Source organism: Sarcophilus harrisii, chromosome 5 (assembly GCF_902635505.1).
Source record: "Sarcophilus harrisii chromosome 5, mSarHar1.11, whole genome shotgun sequence".
Lineage (NCBI taxonomy): Eukaryota > Metazoa > Chordata > Mammalia > Dasyuromorphia > Dasyuridae > Sarcophilus > Sarcophilus harrisii.
Window position 1 is genome coordinate 121344736 of NC_045430.1, and position 18856 is coordinate 121363591.

Sequence of the window (18856 nt, forward strand, 5' to 3'; positions counted from 1 at the left end):
TTATATAGAAAAGATTCTATATTGTTTGACATTTGGGAATTTACTTTATCTAAAATATAAATTCCTAAATGTGAGTATATGGCTTCTTGTGCATATTCATTCACATATTTTCAACAATTGAATAAAGAAAAAATGTCATTTGCTCATAATGGATCCTACTGTTGGTTTTAATGTCTTTAAAGACATCATTGATCAATGTATAAAATTATGAATAAAATTTGAGGAAAATGTGATCTAAAATGAAAGACAGCAACTTGAAAGGAATTAGAGAGTGATAAAACTAAAACAAAGTACTTTTATACATTCTAATTAATGATAATATAGTTGATACTAGACTTAAGAGTGAAAAATTTAAAGGATCAGTAATGTTGGGATACCTTGGTCTTCTCTACTTAATTAAGTTAAGAAAATAAAAGCAGGGGGAGTAGAGAAGTACAGAGTAACTTCTAAAACAAACATTAACAAAACACCATTCAAAAACAGCTTACTTATTGTACTTAGATTGCTTCCATTAACCTTATAACTGAAAATGCATCAATACTTGACTTTTTCTGATTTTTCCTGTGCAGCAAGATAACTGTATAGATATGTATACATATATTGTATTTAACATATACTTTAACATATTTAACATGTATTGGACTGCCAGTCATCTAGGGGAGGGTATGGGGAGAAGGAGGGGAAAAGTTGGAATGGAAAGTTTTGTGAGAGTCAATGATGAAAAATTATCCATGCATTATGTTTTGTAAATAAAAAGCTATAATAATAATAAAAAAATGACTTTTTTTGCAACACACATTTGAAAAATCTAACACAATTTTTACAAGCTTTATTCCAGACTTTTATTTTAACATCAGTCATTTCTGTATATACTTACCCACCCACCCACTCCCACTACCAGTGAAACTTTCCCTATAACAACAATGAAAAAAGTTAATTAGAATCATTTAACATAGTCATTACATCTAATAGCATAAGCAACATTTTGTCCCCAAAGCCTCCTTACCTTTCCAACAAAAAAGAGAGATAACATTTATTCCTCTCTTATCTAGGGGCAAGCATGATAATTATAATTATAGTATTCAACTTTTTTTTCATTTATATAATTATATTGTATATATCATTTTTCTAATTCTATTATCCTTCTCCCTTCATCAGTTCCTATAATTCTTCCAATTTTCTCCATAGTCGTTATATTTAGTATTCTTATAGCACTGTATAATATTGCATTATACTCATATGTCCCAACTTATTTAGCTATTTCCTAATAGATGAATATGCATTTTGCTTCCCATTCTTTGCTGTAACAAAAAGTTCCATTATATTTGATATCAATGATAACATAGGAAATACATTTTTATATTTCACCTCCTGAAAGTATAAAACAAGAGTGCAATCTCTAGATCCCAAGATATGAACAGTTTAGCCCCCTTTTTTGCATAATTCTAAACTGTTTTTCAGAATGTACATACCAATTCACAGCTCCACCAGTAGGTTAGTTTAGCTGTCTGCCCTCATCCTCTTCAATATAGATGATTTATTTCTTTTATCTTTGCCAATTTTCTAGATGAAGTGCAAGTTTAAAGTTACTTTAATTTGTAATTCTTTTATTATTTGTGATTTGTAATAATTTTTCAGGTAATGTTTTATAATTTCTCTTTTGAGAATTGAGTTAATTTTCTTTGAACATTCATCATAGAAAATGGCTTTTGTGGACTTCAACTTTCTATGATAATTTATATTAAGAATTCTTCTTTTTTCTTTACTAAGAATAAGGTGTTAGATACCTTTAGTTGAAGCACCAAATCCATACGATATTTACCAAGAGGATTTATGTCATTCAATATCAGTGCAATGATGATATCAATGCCATTAGATTCATGGGTAGCAATGCAAGTCTAGGAAAGAAAAGATTGAAAAAATAACATTCACTTTTCAATATGATCACATTCTAAGCAATGTATAATACAGCATCTCTAAGGAGGTACTTCCATATAGTAGATTAAAAGCTAGACTTTAAGTCAAGAAGACCTGGGTTCAATTCCTGCCTCTGACACATAATTTGCATATACTCTGAGCAAGTCACTTCATTTTTCAATGCAATATGCAACTCTTTTAAGATTATAAATTCCAGAGGAAATACTTTCTGGGCTAGGGAGATTTTCCTGATTTAAGTTCTCTATACCACTGACATCACAAAATTAGTCCCTATGAAATCTAAAAAGCCGTGGCTTACTCCCTATTCCATAGATATAATTTTTTAAATAATCTGTATGGAATTTCTCAATATATTTTTAGTTGCTATACTAAGATTATTTACAATTAATTTTATTTCACAGAACTTTTGGAAACCTGAACTTGAGTATTCAAGTTGATAGACAAATAGACTATGTGACTGAGTATCACCTAGTATCAAAGTATGATAGATAATATAGCTGTTGCTATGTTAAACATTTTATATTAAGAGATTATATAAGTATGCATATATATAAGATCTAACATATAACTGATCCTATTATATTATGCAGCTCCTCTCTGAAAAGTTTTGTTAAACTTAAAATGAATAGTGTACTGATGGTTTTTATTTTTGAATTTAGTTTTAGGTGTTTTGTTTGTGGTTTTGGGTTTGGGCACAGGAGAGGAGTTGTTTTTAGATTTTTTTTTTTTTGTATTACTAGTATTAGAAAATAAAACTTAGAGAGAATACCAGGCAAAGCTCCCAGACCTCTTCTGAGAGTTGTACATACACAAAATAAGGATTTTATTTAGTATATATGTAATAGTGATTGATATATTAAAGTTATTTTCATAATAAAATATTTTTAATTTATTCATCCATTTCAATCATTAATGTTTGCTCTTATAAGTTTTTCTTTTAATTTTTATGTTTTTACAAAAATCTATGAAGTCTTTAAAAACATTTTGTGACCTATATGTACAAAAATATAGCAGTTCTATATTCAAAGCAAAAATTTAGAATTTGAGAAGGTGCCTATCAATTGGGGAATGGCTGAATAAATTGAGGTATGTATTTGTGATTGAATATTATGTTCTATGGGAAATAATAAGAAGAATGCTCTCAGAAAAAAATCTGGAAATTCCTCCATGAACTCAAAGTGAAGTGTGCTATATACAAAGCAATAGCAATGTCCTAGGCTGACCAGATGTAAATGACTGCTATTCTCAGTAGGACAATGACCAATGACTACTCTGAAGGACATATGATGAAGAATCTTATCCATAACCAAAGAAGGACCTGATAGTATCTGAATACAGATTGAAACATTCTCATTCTCATTCTTATTCTCTCTCTGTCTCTCTGTCTTTCTGTCTCTCTCTCATTTTAACTTTATTTTTTGTAAGGATTTTTTTTTTCATGAGGATGAGAGATCTATATTTTCTTTTACAACATGACTTTTATGGAAATGTTTTGCATAACTTCACATGTGGTTTCTTAATTGTGGGTAGGGATAAGGGAGAGAACCTGAAATTCAAAAGTTTTAAAAACAATTGTAAAAAATTATTTTAAATGTAACAGGAAAAATATTAAATATGTAATTTTTCAAATTCAAAATTTGGTTCAATGCTGCTAAATGAAGTGAGTAGAACCAAGAGAACATTGTACACAACGGCAAGAAGATTGTGTGATGGACTCTGATGGACTTGGCTTTTTTCAACAGAGAGATGACTCAGGTCAATTCTAATAGACTTATAATGGAGAGAGCCATCTGCATCCAAAAAAAAAGGAGTGTGGAAACTGAATGTGGATCACAACACAGTATTTTCACCTTTTTGTTATTGTTTGCTTGCTTTTTCTCTTTATTTTACATTTTTGTCCCTTTTTGATCTGATTTTCTTGTACAGCATGATAAATGTGGAACTATGTATAAAAGAATTGCATATGTTTAACATATATTGGATTTTTGATGTCTAGGGGAGGAGTGGAAAGAACAGAAAAATTTGGAACACAAGGTTTTGCAAGGGTCAATGATGAAAACTATCTTTGCATGTATTTGAAAATAAAAAGCTATTAGTAAAAAAAAAAATTGTGGGTCAAGATCTCAGAGTTCTACAATGGTTATTCTAACTTTAAATGCATCTTAAAGCTTCTGGGTATGTGTCCAGATGTCATGACTTTATTCTATCCCCTTTGCATTTTTCCCTGAGTGTACCTTCTATATACTCTTACAGTGAACCCTTGAAATCTGACTATAAATACCTGAATCAGAAAACCAATCATTTTGGAAGAAAGGCTAAAATTTGCAAAGACACCTTGTTCCAATTTTTTTAAAAAGGACCCCAAAAAATAAAAGCAGCAAAAAAATAAAGAAAGAAACTTTGATCCTCCCAAAGGATTTAATTTTTATCTGACACTGGTACATGGGAATTTTCCCTTAAAGTCAAATTAAAGAATAATATATTACAAGAATTTTCCCTTAAAGGCAAATTAAAGAATAATATAGTAAAGCATTAATTTGTCTGTAATTTACTATTTTTATGTTCAGATAGGAAAGGGGGAAAGTCTGAAGAGGTTAAGGGACATAAAAATTACTTGAAATGTTTACAAATAATTGATTTATTCAGTAACTTGTTTCCTTAATTTATAAGTCAGTCATAAATTCTTTTAAGTTCAGGGCTATATTTTATTTATATTTTTGTTACCTGATTTTCATGGCATGGTCCTTGGCAATATTCAGTTAAACTCTCTAGAGTCTGGTTGACTAGAGCTACATTCCTCTCATTAATATACAACCCCAACAGACCAAGTCCTCCAGTTGTACTTCCACAAATGCAATCTAAGAACTGAAGAGTCTCACAAACAAGATTATAGTTTGTTTTGTTGTTTTGATTCCTCAAGAAGTTCTGAAATCAAAATAATACAAATGAGCAAAAAGAATCACTGTCACATTCATTTTCATTTCTCCATATTCTGCTTGTCTCAAAAAGCATCAACACAGTAAAGTTATCAAATCAAAAAAGTGTATCAGGAGTGTCCAAATATATTAGATTTTTAGCTAGCCTTTTCTCAATTATTGTTTAATCTTACTAAACTCTTAGAATAAATATTTCTGTGTCATTATTTCCAAAATTTACAGAAACATAATTTGAAAGAGATATTTCTAAACCAGAATTTCCCAATGTTTCACTTGAAATGGGTTTCATGAAAAAATTTCACTGCTAGCAATATTTTTCCTCTAAAATATTAAATTTGTAAATATCTATTATCAGACATATCTATTATATGGCATTTACTGGCATAAAATTAGGTTTAGTTTCATCTATTTTGCTCTGAAATTTCTCTGGCCCTTTTTTTACTGTAGAGGGCATTAAATATCTCCAGATTGCTTTCAGCAATCTGAATTTATGAGTTTTGCCAAAATATTCTATGGGCAAATTAGCTGTGATCTAGATTAAAGAAAAGGAAGTGCACAACTGTTTTTACTAATTCATTTAAAAAAATCCTTATTTTTAGATCCCTTCTCTTCACCCCTACCTAAAAGGAAACTATTCATGTTGTCCTTTTTTCCCAATATAAACAAGGTGAATCAGGTCCTTTTAATATTTAGATAATTTTCTGGAATTTAGTCACATTTAAATTACTAAAATCTATATATTCTAAGATTTTAAAAGCAAAATGCAATCTATTTATTGATACAAATCACAGAACATCATACCTGTAGTTCTCGGTTGTGATTCTCACAAAGTAGTTGAAGAAATCTCAGAATCGGTTGCATGATTGCAATAGTAGGGGTCATTGTTACTTCATCAGCAGACTTTTCATCTATATTTCCAGCATCTGTTCCTGTGCACATGAGATCTATTTCTGGATCCATTTCTCTTCGATATACACAGTATGCTTTGGATGTTGCTGAAGATGCTTCTGTTAACTGCCCTTTCATTCCCTCTTTTAAATGCAAAGATGTATCTCTTACTGAAAACAAAATAATTCTCTTATTCTTACTGGGAAATTTTTACCTTTCATATCAGAAACAAAAAAACATATTGAAAACAAGGAAATCATCGTGACACCCAAGTCATCTTCTAAAACAAAAATCAATTGAAGTCCAAATGGAACATATAAGATAATCATAAACTATAGGTTCTCCAAGTTGAAAAGGTTCATCATTTATGTTACATATATTAGAAAATATATACAAAAATAAACAGAAGAATAAAATGTAGAAAACTTCAAAACACAATTTATTTTCTATTTTATTACCCCCCTCCTCCATATTACTTTTCAAATTACAAAAAAAAATTTTAGCACAGTGTAGAAATTATAATCATTGTTCCTAAAACCCAGAAAATATGACTTTAACAAACAGCTTTATTAATGGATGTTTAAATCTGAGTTGATTAAAAAGTGATTATTTGAAATATGGCTTATATTATTTATATTTCAATATGTAGCATAATGTACCTTATCACCTGTATCTGTAATGATTTCTTTCTTCACTTTTAGCTCCATAGAACTGGTTCAGAGTATGCGTTTTAAGAATACAATGATTCATCTATGAATATTCCTGATTATGGTAATGTTTTTCAATATATGACCTAGAATATAGATGATGAGTAAGTAGCCCAAAAGCTCTCACTCTCTCCCTGTCTTAAATATAATTATTTCCTTCTCCTGTATCATGCGCACACACACACAAGCTAAAGTGAAATACACTTTACCTCTCACTCTTGGAGTAGATGCTATTAGATCATTGTCATCATCTTTCTTCTTGCTGCCTAAGTCTATGGTATTCACTGTCACTGTTGATCGTATCTCTTTCTGGGCAGCCTTCATATGGTCATATAAGACTTTAAAGAACTTTTCAGATTTTTTTTGTTCATGCAATTGTTGGTAAGAAGAATACTGTCAGAAAAAAATATATACTTTAGGAAAAACACTTATTACTTTATACTTATAACAAAAGCATTTCAGAGAAAACTATACATATTAAATACTGGCAATAGTTGTCTAACAAAGGGGCATGTCACCAGTGTAAATATTATTGTTTTATATTTACTTGCTCATTATGCTGCTAATTATATATTGTTTTACCATCTACTTTCTACCTAATTATATTACTTGTAATTATATTATTCCTAATATAGCATATTTAGAGTTTTCTTTTCACTTTTTTCATTTATAGTCATAAATTTGTATTTAAAAGATTAACAATGATATATCATTGAAAAATTATATGATAAAATTATATACAATAAACATGATTCATATCCTGTAAAATGAATCATTGTTTTCTTCAATATCTTAAGATATTGTTAACATATATAAATATATTGTTAACAATAACAAAAGATATTGTTAAAGAATTTGTTAAATATTTATTATACCCAGAAGCTTTACTATCATGCCAATTGATGATTCATCTTTCTTAAAAGGTTCTGCAAAGATGTGCTGTTAGGAAAGCTACAAATTTTTGATACAATATAATCCCTGTCCTCATGAAACATATCATTTAAGGACTCAAGGATGTATAAAGACAAGCACAAAATTCAATAATGCATGACCTGTGAATGAAGGAGAGTTTGGAGTTTTTTTGGTTTTGTTTTTTATGCTATGTGAAGTCTACAAAGGGAAATGGTCACTGTTAACAGGCAGAATCAGAAAATCTTTGTGGAGGCCAGGAAATCTGAATTTAACTTTAAAGAGAAAGTAGAAATTCATCCAAAGAACAAGGGCAACATTCCAGAAAGAAGGGATTATTTAAGTTTTTAACACACAGGTGGCAAAATAGTGTATGCCAAAGGGGAGGGGGAGAATTATCTCAATAACAATTAATACTTGTTTGGAAGTTAATTATTGAACACCTACTTTATGCCAAACTTTGTGTTAAGCACTGGGGATACAAATATAAACAAAAAGAAATATAATCTCTGACTCTTGAATAAATGTGTTTTTAGTGAAAAGTTTCCAAAAGAATCTTCCAAATGGAAAAGCTGTAGGAGAAATCAGTAGTTACAGGAAAAGGAAGATCTAAACTCAGGAAGAGACAAGGCCCACCCACAATGTAAAAATTGCTGAATAAAAACTAATGAACTTCTTCCAATCTAGCTCTGCTTTATGGTGAACATTGTTACATATTCTAATTAATCTTTCTATAAAGTATATAAATTTCAAAATGCTATATAAAAAATGATCAAAATATTGAAGAAATTCAAGAAGCTCTAATCCAATCATTTAATATTTCCCCAAATCTTTTAGCATCTGGCAAAAGATAGGGGAAAAAAGAAATATTGAAGGCTTAGCTTATATTTGGAATGATACATGATGATATATCTATGTTTACATATAAAATATAAAGGAGATAGCTGAATTCAGAAGAAGTGGGATGACTTCTAGACAAATCACTTCTACCCTATTCCATGGTATACAAAAGTTAACTATTACAAGATCAATTCCAATATTTTTTTCTTCCTTTACTTTTAGACTCTGAAAAGTCCTGAGGGGTAGAGACCAGAAGAGGGGAAGGAATGGAAAGAAGCCCATGACACATCTTTGCTCCCTACAATACTGCAGGCAAATCACAAACCTGAACTTCAGTTATGTTATCTGTAAAATGAAGGTTGAACATTTCTAGGTGTCCCTTCCAACTAAATCTGTGTTCCTAGGTAAATTTATAGGAAGGAAGTTTTTCTGGTTTTTTTATAAATAAAGACAGGGCCTTGAAACTAATTACTGAATGAATAAATTCAAGATATCACACATTTTTAGTAATTTATAAGGAAATAGTAGAACAAACCCCTTAACTTCTTTTGAACTCAATATAAATGAATTAATATGGTGATGAGGCAAATAGCAAATTGTAGGTATAATTGCTGGTTGTATTTGTCACTGAGAGCATTTAAAAGGTACTACTCTCACTTTGTCACACACCTATAGTGCCCATCCATGGGGTTGCTAAAGATAAGAAAGCAAAAACCCTGTAGTATTATCCCCATTAGTATGGAATCTCATCCCTGTTACATATGGAATATGGCATAAAATTCTGATAGATAGATAGATGAAAGAAAAAAAGAGAAAGGAAGGAAGGAAGGAAGGAAGGAAGGAAGGAAGGAAGGAAGGAAGGAAGGAAGGAAGGAAGGAAGGAAGGGAAGGAAGAAAAGAAGAGAAGGAAGGAAGGAAGGAAGGAAGGAAGGAAGGAAGGAAGGAAGGAAGGAAGGAAGAGAAGGAAGGAAGGAAAGAAGGAAGGAAGGAAGGAAGGAAGGAAGGAAGGAAGGAAGGAAGAAAGAAAGAAAGAAAGAAAGAAAGAAAGAAAGAAAAGAAAGAAAGAAAGAAAGAAAGAAAGAAAGAGAAAAGGAAGGAAGAAAAGAAGGAAGGAAAGAAGAAAGGAAGGAAGAAAAAGGAAGGAAGGAAGAGAAAGGAAGGAAGAAAGAGAAAGGAAGGAAGAAAAGGAAGGAAGAAAAAGGAAGGAAGGAAGGAAGGAAGGAAGAAGGAAGGAAGGAAGGAAGGAAGGAAGGAAGGAAGGAAGGAAGGAAGGAAGGGAAGGAAGAAAAGAAGGAAGGAAGGAAGGAAGGAAGGAAGGAAGGAAAGAAAGAAAGAAAGAAAGAAAGAAAGAAAGAAAGAAAGAAAGAAAGAAAGAAAGAAAGAAAGAAAAAGGGAAGGAAGAAAAGAAGGAAGGAAAGAAGAAAGGAAGGAAGAAAAAGGAAGGAAGGAAGAGAAAGGAAGGAAGAAAGAGAAAGGAAGGAAGAAAAGGAAGGAAGGAAGAAAAGGAAGGAAGGAAGAAGGAAGGAAGGAAGGAAGGAAGGAAGAAGGAAGGAAGGAAGGAAGGAAGGGAAGGAAGGAAGGAAGGAAGGAAGGAAGGAAGGAAGAAGGAAAAACAAAGAAAGAAAGAAAAATAAGCAAACAGGTATGTCATATGTAGTAATTGATGCTTTCTCAGTCACCTTTTGGGGACAGAGCAATCCTGAATTCAACAATGTTGAAATCAACATCCTCCTTGACTTCCATATCTCTCTACTTGGCAAGTAAGTTAAATGTTTATTTGCTGGGACATTTTTTAGATACTTTTAGTTTTCTAGTTTCATAAATTGTTTTGTATCATTTAAATTTTTACATGAAATTATAATTGCTATTTCTACTCTTCCACTATTCATATCATATTTTTGTCAAAAATAACTTACTAGGTTGAATTTGTTTTTAATTACATTCCATATATTTTTCCATTTTTAATCTTTTTTCTAGGTTGTTATAAATGTTTATCTTTGCACTAATAAATCAGATAGCTGATTCAAGAATAATTCTCTTAACAGTAACAACTTATTTCCTGTTCAATAAAATATACTTGCCATGTTCAAAACTTCCTGTGGTTTTTTCCTTGAAGAAAGTATTCATGATCCCTATGAATGAAGCTTTTGTTATAAACTAAGAAATCTTTGCATTCTTTAATTCTTTATTCTTAATTCATATTTTTAGAATATTTTTCATTGTCCTTACTTCTTTTCATCCCTGTATTGAAGTAACCAAATAATAAAGTGTTATGCCACAGTTCTTTTATTGTCCTGACTCAGTTTCCCTAATTATCCTGACTTAGTTTCCCTAAATTGTCCTGCCTGGGTTTTCCTAATTGTTTTGCCTCAGTTTATAATTGTTCTGCTCAATCCTGCAAAACCTCCCCTCCCTCTTAATCAGAATATTTGATAAGGATAAAAGAGCTTATGTTTTAGAATATCAGAATGTCTCTCCCCATCCCAAGCTATTAGAATATCAGATACTGTCTTATCAAGATGCCTCTCCCCATCTCTGGGGTGCTTCCCCCCCATTATGTCATCCCTATCTCTGGTACCTTCCCCCCCCATACTGTCAGAATCAAACTCAGCACCTTGACTCCGCCCTTGCCTCAGCCTACCCCTTGAGTCTGAGCCATATATATATATATCATTGAGGACTCACATTGTTTGCTGGATTCTTGGAGATAATAGTCTCATTCAGTCCTAGGACCAAATCATAGATCCATTTGGTCCCAGTAAATCTCACCCTTTCAAATAAATTATTAAATACTCTCTAATCTCTATCTTGCCTCAGTTTCTCCAGCATTACAAAAGTATAGATTGAGTCAATTTTTAAAATTAGTCTTATCAAATTCTTAAAAGGATTTCTATACCTTTTTTTCCTCTATAATGAATAGGACACACAATGATCATAGCTGCAGCTTGAAACAACCAAAAATCCTATGAAAATATTTTTCTTTTCACCTTTGAACATCCAATAAAAATCGTGTAAGTTCCTTTATAAGTTCCTCTGATTAAAATCTATGCAACATCATTCTATTTAGCTGCATCTTTCTTCAGTCTTTTGAATATCATTAACAACATTTCAAAATTAATATGACTTAGTTCCTCTAATAGGATTTCATGTGTTGATCACTGGCTAAAGAGATCACATTTAGAATATTAACAGAAAAGGTAATGTTTATTGATGATTTAAAAGTTGTCTTCTGACCCTTTTTAGAAATTCAGTTGTCATTGCTGCAGAAGCATAGTCCTGAGAACCAGTGGGGGTGGTGAGAAGGGTCAATTTTATAATTTTTCATGACGAAAGAATTTAACCCAAGTTAAGAGCTGAACTTTGAAGCCTATGCTATTTTGGATTGTACTTGTAGTGCCTTTTATTTTGGCTATCCCATTATATTCTGTTCTCTGCTTTATTATTACTATAGTTCAGGTTTGTATAACTGAAGTTCCTTTATAATTGAAATCCTTTCTCTTTTTTCCTTTATGCTTTTAAAATTTGTTTGACATTGAAAAGTTGAAATTTCACTACTAAATGTCATGGAGTTGAGAGAAAGAGGGAGAGAGAGAGAGAAAGGGAAGGATGGAGAGAGGAAGAGAGAAAAAAAGAGAAGGAGGGAGGGAGGGAGAGAAGGACAGGGGGGAAGAGAGGGAAGAAAAAAAAAAAGAGAGGAAAAGGGAGAGGGAGAAGAGAGTGGGGAGAGGGAGAGGAAGAAACGGAGGGAAAGGGATAGCATGTGTTTGTGTTTCCTGGCAGCACCCTATGGATTCAATCAATCAATATTTTGTTGTCTATAATTTTAAAATTCTGGGAAGTTTTCTTCTATTACTAAGAATTCTGGTTTTTAAATCTGTCATACATTTTTGGAGGCCTCCAATGCATTCAATGAGTCAGTCTACTCATCAAGGGGATTCCTTTAATTAGCATAGAACTCATGTGACTTTATTAAATAATCTTTTGTTTCTTTTTTGCCAAATTTCCTATGACTTCTATATTTCTGAGCTCCAAATCTGTCATTTTCTTTACCACTTTGCAGAAAATCTTCATCATATATATATATATATATATATATACATATATATATATATATTCTAATTTGTCTAGTCTATTGTTTATTTGTTGAGGCTGCTGACTTCTAATTACCATCCTTTTTTTTTAAGTTTATTTATATTCTTGAGTTATTTTGGAGTTGCTCCATGATTTCTAGGTAATCCACAGAATTATCTCTTTTTATTAAGGGCTTTGGCTCAGATTGATTGATAGATTGAGACCTTTCTAAAAAAAAAAAATTATTAATTTTTTTTCTTTTGTGATTATGAGTTTCTCTTTTTGTGACTTCATCTGTTTAGGGATTTCCTAGTGAAAAACTATATCCCTCAAGATGGGGAGCTATTGTGTAATTTATAGTCATGGAGCTATGGAGCTAGTAGGTGACAATGAGAGGTTAAGTGAACTGCCCAAGGTCACACAATCAATATGTATAAGAAGTGGGACTTGAACTAAGTCCAAACTTATGGTAAAAATAGTTCTCATTACTGGATAGTTTATTAATTTTACAAATGTTTATCTTTTAATGTCACTTTGTTTCCCTTTTTTCATTTTTCATTTTGTGTCCCTTTGGTAGTCTGCTGAAGTCTATGAACCTCTTAGAATAAAACTTTAAAGTACATAAAATAATTTCTAAAGACATCAGTTACACTGAATAAAAAATGCAATTTTCCCCATGAAAATTCACAAACTCCCGAAAATTTATTGAGAAATGCTTTTTGGGTTCATATATCTCAGAGGAGGAACTTTTGGCTTTTGGATCTTTTCAATCTCTTTTGTATATCTATATTAGCTTGTCTCCTTTAGCATACTCCTTTTTTCCTAGACAATTACCCCAGGAAGGGTGTCCTCAAACTCTGCAAGTAGGGATGAGAATGTAACTTGGTTGATTTCCTTCACAAAGTAAAATCCATGAGGAAAAGATTGCTGACAACAACATTTCTGATTCCATTCTCTTGTGGCCACCCTACTGAAAATGAGTCTTTGCATTCTTAATTATATCCTTAGAGTCTTATAAAACAGGCAGTCAATTTTTTCAAATCATTATATTCTAACTTTAAAAAATGTTTCCATCATGTTGTGGTTTTTTCCAGATAAGGATATTATACCACATACCATCATTTGAAATGTAACAGGGATATCTTATCATGAGATCACATATAATAGAGTTAGAAGTGAGAGGAACCCTAAAGATCATCTAGTACATCTCCATTTTACAGAAAAGGAAATTGAGGCCCACAGAGATTAAGTGTCTTGCCCAGTATCACACAGTTAAAAAGTGGCCTAGTCATAAATTGAGACTATCTTTTAATTAAAAATCCAATGCTTCTTCCTCTACTCCATACTGCAACCTCTACTGATTTCCTAACTCCCTATATCTAATCAGTTGACAAATCTTGTCAATTGTACTTACAGTACCTCTCCCATTGGCCTCTATTCACATTATCACTACTCTAATTGAAATTCTCATTACCTCTTGCTTATACGGCTTCCATTGCTTCCCTTTTCAACTCATTTTTCACACCACTACTAAAATCATCTTCCTAAAGTACAGATCTAACCATGTCATTTCTTACTCTAAAATCTTCAGAGGTTATCTCCTGAAAGAAATGCTGAAAAGTTGGATTTCCACAGAGTGTTGCAAACTTCAAGGTAGTATAGGATAGTGGGTACCATAGACCAAGTGGTTTTCAGAATGTGAGAAGTTAAGGAAGGTTAAGAATTCACAGAACAATCAACAGAAACCGTAAGCAAACAAGGAATTCAGGAGCTGGGAAAGCACAGGTGGATTCAGCCAAACAGAAAGTCTTGTGGTTTTGAGAAAACCACAAATTTAAGATAATAGTCAATCCAGCCCAAACTAGTTGGGGTCACTGATCTGATGACCAAATCACTCTTGCCTGCTTAATAAGCTAATTGAATATTAAACAATACACTCCCTAGGAGAAGGTTTCTGCTGTTGTTGCACATGGGATATATGATAAGGGAGGGAGAACATGTTTATACATATTTAGGGGAAACATATAGTGAGTATATTAGAAAGACTGTAATCCAGAAGGGAACAGACCAATCTGGTCTCTGAAGGGACAGAATGTGCCACACACCCTCTCCCATTTTTATGCTCAAAGCTCCCTCTTCCCAAAGAGGAGTACTCTTTATGTCCTCTATATTTCAGACAAACTGACCTTTTGTACAGTTGGCTCTTCATGTGTAGAGCATCTCCTGTCACCACTGCCTCTCAAAAAATTTCTCTTCACTTATATGACTCAGCTCAAATAGTACTTTTTATACATCTTTGAGAATCATCCCAATTATTGGTATACACTATCCCTACCACCACCACCACCAAATTACTGTATTGATTGTCTCAAATTAACTAAAAGCAACTTGTGTTCATACTGTAGGTCTCTAGTACAATGTAATCTTAAGGGAAAAACTATTTCATTTCAATGTATGTATCCCCACTAAGTAGTCCAATATGCTATACACTGTTAGAATTAAATAAATGCCCAATTAAACTACTTAAAAGAGTATCACAGAAAAATGTAAATGGGAGTAAAAGTTAGTATGGATAATTCTCAGAAAGATTGAATACCAGGTTCTCTTCCTCTTAACACATCACTCCACTGCATCAAAGTGCATCTTATTAGTTTGATAAAAAATAGATTCAAGAATGATATTAACTACACAATGTGACCTCCAAATTTGACCTGCCATGAATGATGGAGATAACATAATATAGTGGACAAAGTGCTAGATTTGGAGATAGACACTAAGGACTTGAATCTTGGTTCTGCAACATGGTACTCAGTGCAACTTGTTCTCAATAGCCTTGTACAGGTAATCAGAATTCTCTACAATTTGCTTTTCTCTTATACAAAATGAGGTTAATGACTTCTAAAGTCCCTTTCAACTTTAAATCTATTATGATTCTATGAAGGAAAGAGTTTCCTAGAACTTTCCTGCTTCTCCTAAAGCTCCAAGACACATACAGTTCAACATCAATTCAATTAAACAATTTTACCAAGGACCTACTTAATACAATATGAAAAATATTGTATTAGAAACTGAGGATATAAAGTGAAAAAGGGCACAGTCCCTTTTTCAAGAGGCTTATAATGTCCTAGGAAGAAGGGAAACAGAAGAGAAAAGTGATGATATTCTATGTATACAAATAAATAGAACAATATGGTGTTTATTTAAATTTAATTTAATTTAATTTTAATTTAAAGAAAATTTTCTGCTGAAGAGAATACAAAAAGATACCTGACACCTTTTTGGTTCCATTAAAAAAAAAGAAAGTTTCAAAAGGCAAGGAATTGTATAAAGTACATTTCCACATTGAGGAAAAGTAGTACTAATGCATAGGATAAAAATAGGAAAAAGCAAGCAAATTTATTTGGCTAAAATAAAGAACATATGAAAACAAATATTATAAAATAAGAGTCTGTGTCATTTCAGCATATCTAACTAAATATGAATGTCCTGTTCTTAAAACTTTAGGAATATACTGTTGCTTTAATTCTACATGTTCGAATCTATTCCAGTGCAATTTGTCTAAGTTTTTTCCATAAATGGTAATGAAGTAATTCCCAAGGCTTAAATTAGTCCAGGGAACTTAAGGCTTGAATCATTAAAAAAAAAAAAATTCTTGGCCACTTGAGAACAAAATTCATGCAAATAAACTTGGAGTCTCTCCTCCCTTACATTTGACATAGATTTTAGATTTGCCATCCACTACTAGAAATGGAGAGGTCAGGAAGCCATATCCAACTTCACAACATTAGACCCTTTTAGAATTTTTTATTATGCTACTGATAAATAAAATTGTTTTTATTAACTGAAAAAAAAAATTCTACATGTTCAAAGAACATATTCTGTAATGATCATGTCTGCCAATCTGCAGCATTATGCTCTGGTGGGGTATGTAGGGCAGGGATGAAGAAAGGAAAGAGACAAACATCATCCTGGTCAGGATTTGTGTGTATAGCAAGGAGCCTGGGCTTTGTTTTCCCAGAAGCCACCTGGATCCTTGAAGTGGAAAGTACAGCTTCTGGAACCAGATCAACAGATTCCCCTGTTAGAGATGAGCAAAAGCCAAGCTGCAGTGGGGAATCTGGCAGAAGGATGGAAGAATACTGCACTGCAATACTACACTGCAACAACATCCTGTTCTTAAGAATAAATCAAGTTGATGTTATTTCCTACAATTAGATTTCCACAAAATAAAAAATGTTGAAAATTATAAAACATGGCAACAAAAATATTTATTTCATAATGTAAATTGATTCCTTCTAAGTAGGAAACTTAGATAAATCCATTCTTTAACAAACAATTCTAATAATGAAGTATTTAAGCTACATGTCAAATTATTCAGCGCATTTTTTAATATAAAGATCATATATTTAGAGTGGGAATGGACTTGAGAAACCATCTAATCAAACCCATTAATTTAACAAATGAAGACATTGAGCACAAAGAATAATTTGCCCTCAGATTACTTAAATATTAAGCAGAGATGGAATTTGAATGCTAAATCTAACACTCTTTCCACTGAACTGCATGTACACATTGATCTACTAAAACAAAATAAATATAAAATTGAATTCAGTGATTTTGAGGTGCTTGTAGAAATTGCTATTTTATAGATGAAATTAAATTTAATTTGAAGTGAAAGACAAAAGAAAATTTTTGTTGTTGTAAGAAATTTGGCCATGTTCCAAAGTGATGAATAAATGGTGTCATAATATTTAGAAGGAAGATATCCAAATAACTCTAATGAATGATGTGTAACATTATGAAAATAAAGTTCACTAAGAATAAAAATAACATATAGATCATATACCAAAGAGAAAATAATAGAACTGAAAGAAAAATAACAAGAAAATAAATTTTTTTTCCAAGACAATTAGATTAGAAATGTAAATAGAATAATGAGTAAGATGCAAATAATGAGTACCTGAGTTTGAGTATTTCCTCCTTCAAGCAATGCAATGCCAAGCAAAATTCCTTCAGAAAAAATCTTGTCATTTTTGGTGTTCACTATAACATCTATGACAAGTTCAGATGCACCTTCTTTATCCAGAAGACACTGAATATCAGATACTGATATCCCCATCTTATCTGAATCTTGTCCGGAAAAGTTTCCTGTGTGCAAAATAAATGTAGATTTCAAAAGCCAGTAATTTCAACTTTCCAAAATCTTTTTAAAAAGAACAACTATGAATTTTTAATAATAATTTTTATTCTATTAAACTTACATAGAAAATCTGACTAAAATAAAATTTCAAAAATAAAACATTTTAAACACAGCCTTCTACTAAATAACTAAAAATAATTTCAGAGGAAAAAAATACTCAATATAAAAATTCTTCTAGACAATAAGGAAACTAGTTGTTTTCATTTTACAGATTCTGCAAAATTTCTAAAGAAATTTCGCCATAGGGAATTAAACCCATTGCCCAAGGTAATAAAGCATGTGAGCTCAAATCAGATTTAATCACTGATCATTTCAAAATGTTATATTTTAAATAATACATTAGTGAAATAAAATTTGACTTCACTAAAATTAAGTATGATATTTCAATTCAAATAAGTACACTAAAAGAAAAGCAATAAAAATTCATTAGTATCTATGAGTAGTTCTGATTGTTTTATGAATCCATAATTCAATGGGATTTTTTGTTGCCACCTCATAAAAATTTCTTGTGAAAGTAAATATTGTATTATATGCCAAACTGTTAAAAAAAGTATCCAAGTTAATATTCTAGATCAGGAATCATATTAATATACACCTTAAAGTTTCTAAAAAGAGAAATTTAAGAAAGCACCAACTTATTTCACAGTTGTTTGTTTGTTTGTCTGTTTGTTTGTTTTTTTACCTTGAACAGTTTTGCTGTAGGTCCCTGATAGGGGTCCATTCACACCAGTCCCATAATCACCTTTAAAATAACGATTTAGCAGTATTTTCCTTAATGTGTTCCCCTAAAAAAAAAAGTAAAAAGATGTTATTTGTTGATTTCCTTAAAACAGTAAAAGTAAGAAATGTAGGTATATTATGATGACATTAATTATTTTTATAGCTTTTTATTTTCCTAAACACATGCAAAGATAATTTTCAACATTCACCTTTGCAAAATATTGTTCCAAATTTCTCTCTCCCTCCTTTCTTCCCCTTTCTCCTACACAGCAATCCAATATTATTTAAACATATGCAATTCTTCTAAATATATTTCCATATTTGTCATGCTATGCAAGTAAAATCAGATCAAAAGGAAAAAAAACCACAAGAAAGAAAACAAAAAGAAACAAACAACAAAAAGGTGAAAATATTATGCTTTGATCCACAATTTGTCTCCATAATTCTCTTTCTCTGCATGGAGATAGCTCCTTCTGTCAAGTCTTTTGGAATTGCTTTGAATCACTTCATTGTTGAAAGGAGTCAAGTCCATTACAGTTGATTATCACATTATCTTCTTGTTTCCATGTACAATGTTCTCTTGTTTCTACTCACTTCCCTCAGCATCAGTTCATGTAACTCTTTCCATGCTTTACTAAAATCAGCCT

General features: G+C 31.5%; 1 protein-coding gene across 1 annotated transcript in view; it reads right to left on the reverse strand.

The window, feature by feature from the left end:
- The window catches only part of ITPR2 (inositol 1,4,5-trisphosphate receptor type 2), a 503649-nt gene that overhangs the window by 144326 nt on the left and 340467 nt on the right, over positions 1 to 18856 (reverse strand). The window contains exons 38-43 of the mRNA XM_031938487.1: positions 18172 to 18274; positions 17250 to 17437; positions 6679 to 6862; positions 5676 to 5932; positions 4663 to 4863; positions 1788 to 1898 (exon numbers count right to left, since the gene is read on the reverse strand). Coding sequence (XP_031794347.1) covers positions 1788 to 1898; positions 4663 to 4863; positions 5676 to 5932; positions 6679 to 6862; positions 17250 to 17437; positions 18172 to 18274 — 1044 coding nt within the window. The remainder of the gene's footprint in view (positions 1 to 1787; positions 1899 to 4662; positions 4864 to 5675; positions 5933 to 6678; positions 6863 to 17249; positions 17438 to 18171; positions 18275 to 18856) is intronic.